The sequence below is a fragment of the Poecilia reticulata genome, unplaced genomic scaffold (genome assembly GCF_000633615.1).
Source record: "Poecilia reticulata strain Guanapo unplaced genomic scaffold, Guppy_female_1.0+MT scaffold_190, whole genome shotgun sequence".
In the NCBI taxonomy this organism is placed as follows: Eukaryota; Metazoa; Chordata; class Actinopteri; order Cyprinodontiformes; family Poeciliidae; genus Poecilia; species Poecilia reticulata.
Genome location: NW_007615019.1, coordinates 522,088 through 525,754, shown reverse-complemented (window position 1 = coordinate 525,754; position 3,667 = coordinate 522,088). Strand labels below are relative to the sequence as shown.

Here is a 3,667-nt window from a genome sequence, read left to right as displayed (position 1 = left end):
CAGGTAACAAGTGGAGGACAGAGGAGCCTCTTACAGAACAAGTTACACGACTGTGAGAGCCTGAAATCTTGCATGTTTGTTATTGACCAAATACTTATTTTCCACCATATTTTGCCAATAAATTCTTTAAAAATCAGAAAATGTGATTTTCTGGATTTCTTTTCTCCTTTTGTCTCTCATAGTTGAGGTTCATCTATGATGAACATTACAGGCCTCTCTCATCTGTTTAACTGGGAGAACTTGAACAATTGGTGGCTGAATAAATACTTTTTTGCCCCACTGTATATCATTTATAGCTCTGGATTAAAATTTTATGAAAAATAAAAGAATAACTGATAAACTGACTGTATACAGGTGAGTTAATGGCATTTTAATGGCTTTAGAATGAGGAAATGGAAAGAAGAGAGTTTTTAATTTGTTCAGATTCAAGTAGCGCATTAGAAAATGTAATAGAAATAAGAAGGAAGAAGACATTAATCTAGAATAAGATTTCTACATACAGGATTAAATAATACTCTTAAACTAATTAATAAACATAATACAGGTTGTTGTAATTATTGTGGAGAATTATAAACTACAACATATTTTCTTAGAATGCAACAAATATACGGGAAAGAGAGGAGCTACTTAGAGAGTCAAGTAGAAGTAAAAATAAGTTAGATATTAGATGTTTCAGAGATCGTCAGGGGACGTCGTTTTTTGTAGTATTTCATATTTTCTTAGGAAAACGGGTTTTATGGGAAGATTATAAGCTTCTGATCCAAACTCCAACCTGGGAGGTGGCAGTAATGCACCTAAAGGTTGTTTGCCAACCGCCATAAAAAAAAAAAAAAGAAGAAGAACCATCTCGTGTCGTTAAAGAGGCGAGCTGGAAGTATCTCCAGTAGCAGTCAGTGTGGCAACGAATCTGAAGAAGCCTCTGACTGAAGACAGCTGACGTTTGATAATCATAACCTGATAGCTCGGTATCTCACTCCACATCAAAATGTGCTGGATGCCTCCATCAGCCAGCTCTGCTAATCCGCCTCCTTCGCTTTTGCTGCTGCCTTTTAAATCTGAACTCCCTCCTCCTCTCTGCATTCATGAAGCTTCCTCGTCAGTGCGGCAGGATTTGGGGTCACAGTTCAGGGATTATTTGACCGTTGAACTGGAGGAACCCCTCAGCTGCTCCACAGCAGAGTTGAAGGACCAGGTTTTCCTTTCAGTGGAAACGGTTAGTTCTGCAGCCTGGACCTACTGACCACCAGAGTTCCCCATTAGTTACCAGGACAACCACTAACTTGCCAGATAACCACCAGTCTGACCAGATAACCACCACTAACTGACCAGTTGCCCAGCGGTACCTGTGTGGTAGTGCGCAGCATCATAGACAGCATCCTGGTGTTGTGCATCATCTGGTCACCAGGTAATCCCGGCTCGGTGTTTGCCGGTGGTTCGGTGATGAAACCGCAGCCGATGCTTTCAGAACCGGGTCCGCTCTGACGTCACCGGGTCTGACTCTCCAGGGTGTTCAGCGAAATAGATAATGACGGTTTTTCAGCTAAAATGGCAGACTTTTCAAGGGGAATCTGGAAACCGATGAGCCCACAGCTAGCACCTACCGGTCAGGCTCCGTTCATGAGCTGCTCCGAGCGGCTTCTCTCCGCTTCAGTCCTCAGGGCTTTTATTCGGAGATGGAGCCGGTTTTCAGGGGTCTAAGTCCGGATGGAAGAGCCCGTTGAGCGGTCCGACACCTCCGCCTGCTCTCGGCAATGTTCGGCTAGTTTCGAAAAAGACTCGCTTCACTCGGTAAAAGTCTGTTCGTTCCGTCAAAACAAAAATCTGATCCAACTTCCGGTGAAGGCGATGAAAATAAAAGCATAACGTTTGTAACGAATGGTCCGGGTGGGCCCAGCTGACAGAACCTGAACAGAACTTCATCTTCTCTGGTCAGAACCAGCGGTGCTAAATAAATGAACACGGAGCTCAACGCTTCCGTTCCTCAGTGTGATGATGAAACCCGGCCAGACATTTTGAGACGGTTTTGTAACTTTCCTTTAATTTTCCTGTCATGTTCGTTTCTGAGGTACAGCAATAATGTTTGTGGGTCAATTTGACCGTTTAATCATGTAAAAGCGTCAGAAACCACAACAATCCTCCTGGCATCTGATTATTAACTCCAATAATAACCATTTCAATCAATATTTGTGCAATTATGTTTTTTTATTTCTCACAAATAAAGAAGCAATGATGATAACTTACTCTTTTACTCATATGGACATAAAAACATTTAATTTACATTTTTATGACCACTGAAAAAAACCTAGACAAAAACAATCATTTCCTTGAAATTGATCTCTTGTAAATCTTTTTATAGAACTTTTTTCAATGGCTGATCTTTAGATCCTGTTCAGGATCAAATTGACCTGATGGTTAAAATCAAGACAAACGAGTCATGCAGAGTATTTATGTTTTCCCCTCTTCTGCTGGGTGTCACTCAATGTGGGTGAAGTTTGTCCACCGGAACAGAAAAGGTTTATTAATATTAATAAAATGTTGCTCAGAAATGGTAAGTTGGATACTGTAATTATTAAAAACACTTAATTATTTTGGCGAAATATTAATTATTGAATTTTGGGACAGCAGAGTTGTCTCCTCTGCTTTCCTGCCATTTCTTTATATCTTCATTTTTAGGGCATAGTTGTTTATTAAAAACATTTTTGAAACTAATGGAGCTAAATGGTCCAGGTTAGATTTCAGTTTGTTGAAAAATTGGCTGACCGTTGCATCACAGGAAGCAGCTAAGATAACAGGGGGATTATGGGTAATCAAATGATCAATCACCTCACGGTGGCGCCTCCAACAGCCTCACGCTGAATCAAATCAGACATTAAGAAACACACAGCGATGGTCAGACACAACCAGGTCACCCAGAGGTCACCCAGAGGTCACGGCCAGGTCAACGGGGCGCCCCCTGTTGTGAGTGGGCTGGCTGACATGCTGAATAAAATCTATACAGTTTAACGTTTACAGCAGTGGTTCTTAACCTTTTTTGAGGTACTGAACCCCGGTATTCTGATTAGTAATGTAATTCTATTAGCTGTGTTACCACCTCACACCACTAGAGGCAGCAGCAACCCGCAAAGATGCAACTAAGGAGCAGATTTAGACTATAGAATTTGGTAAAAACTGTGAGCTTTGCTGAATTAAAGACACAAGTTCAAATCCCTGCTGAGAGTGGATCTGCTTCAATCAGGGCTCCTCCGCAGCTCTGATTGGCTAAGCAATGCAACGTGATCCTCTGATTGGCTAAGCAATGCAACGTGATCCTCTGATTGGCTAAGCAATGCAACGTGATCCTCTGCAGCGCGTCATCATGACTTTACACAAGTGTGTCTTTCTCTCCGCGGCAGAGGCTCCGCCGACCCCCTGGGGTTCGATCTAACCAGGTTAAGAACCGCTGATTTACAGAAACTGTCTAGAGCCAGATGGATTATCACTCCACTCCCTGCCAGAAGCAAGGACTTCCTGTACAGACAGGAAGCTGTTCCACCGCAGCGAACACCTCAGCTACTCACCTGGCTCCAGGTGTGGGCAGAGGCAGGTAGGGGCGCGGCCTGAGGGGGCGGGGCCTGAGGGGGCGGGGCCTGAGGGGGCGGCCGGCTGCAGGTGGAGGTAGCTAGGTGAA

The 3,667-nt window shown here is 43.4% G+C and overlaps 1 protein-coding gene across 4 annotated transcripts in view; it reads right to left on the bottom strand.

Annotated features, from left to right (window-relative positions):
- The window catches only part of LOC103460160 (5'-AMP-activated protein kinase subunit gamma-2-like), a 14,258-nt gene extending 10,623 nt beyond the window's left edge, over nucleotides 1-3,635 (bottom strand). The window contains exons 1-2 of one of the 4 annotated variants that reach the window (XM_017303166.1): nucleotides 1,602-1,828; nucleotides 1,344-1,499 (exon numbers count right to left, since the gene is read on the bottom strand). In XM_017303166.1, coding sequence (XP_017158655.1) covers nucleotides 1,344-1,394 — 51 coding nt within the window. In that variant the 5' untranslated portion in view covers nucleotides 1,395-1,499; nucleotides 1,602-1,828. Of the gene's footprint in view, nucleotides 1-1,343; nucleotides 1,829-3,557 lie in introns of those variants that run through there. The other 3 variants (XM_017303167.1, XM_008402198.2, XM_017303168.1) reach the window with 3 other exon arrangements.
- Nucleotides 3,636-3,667: the final 32 nt, after the last annotated feature.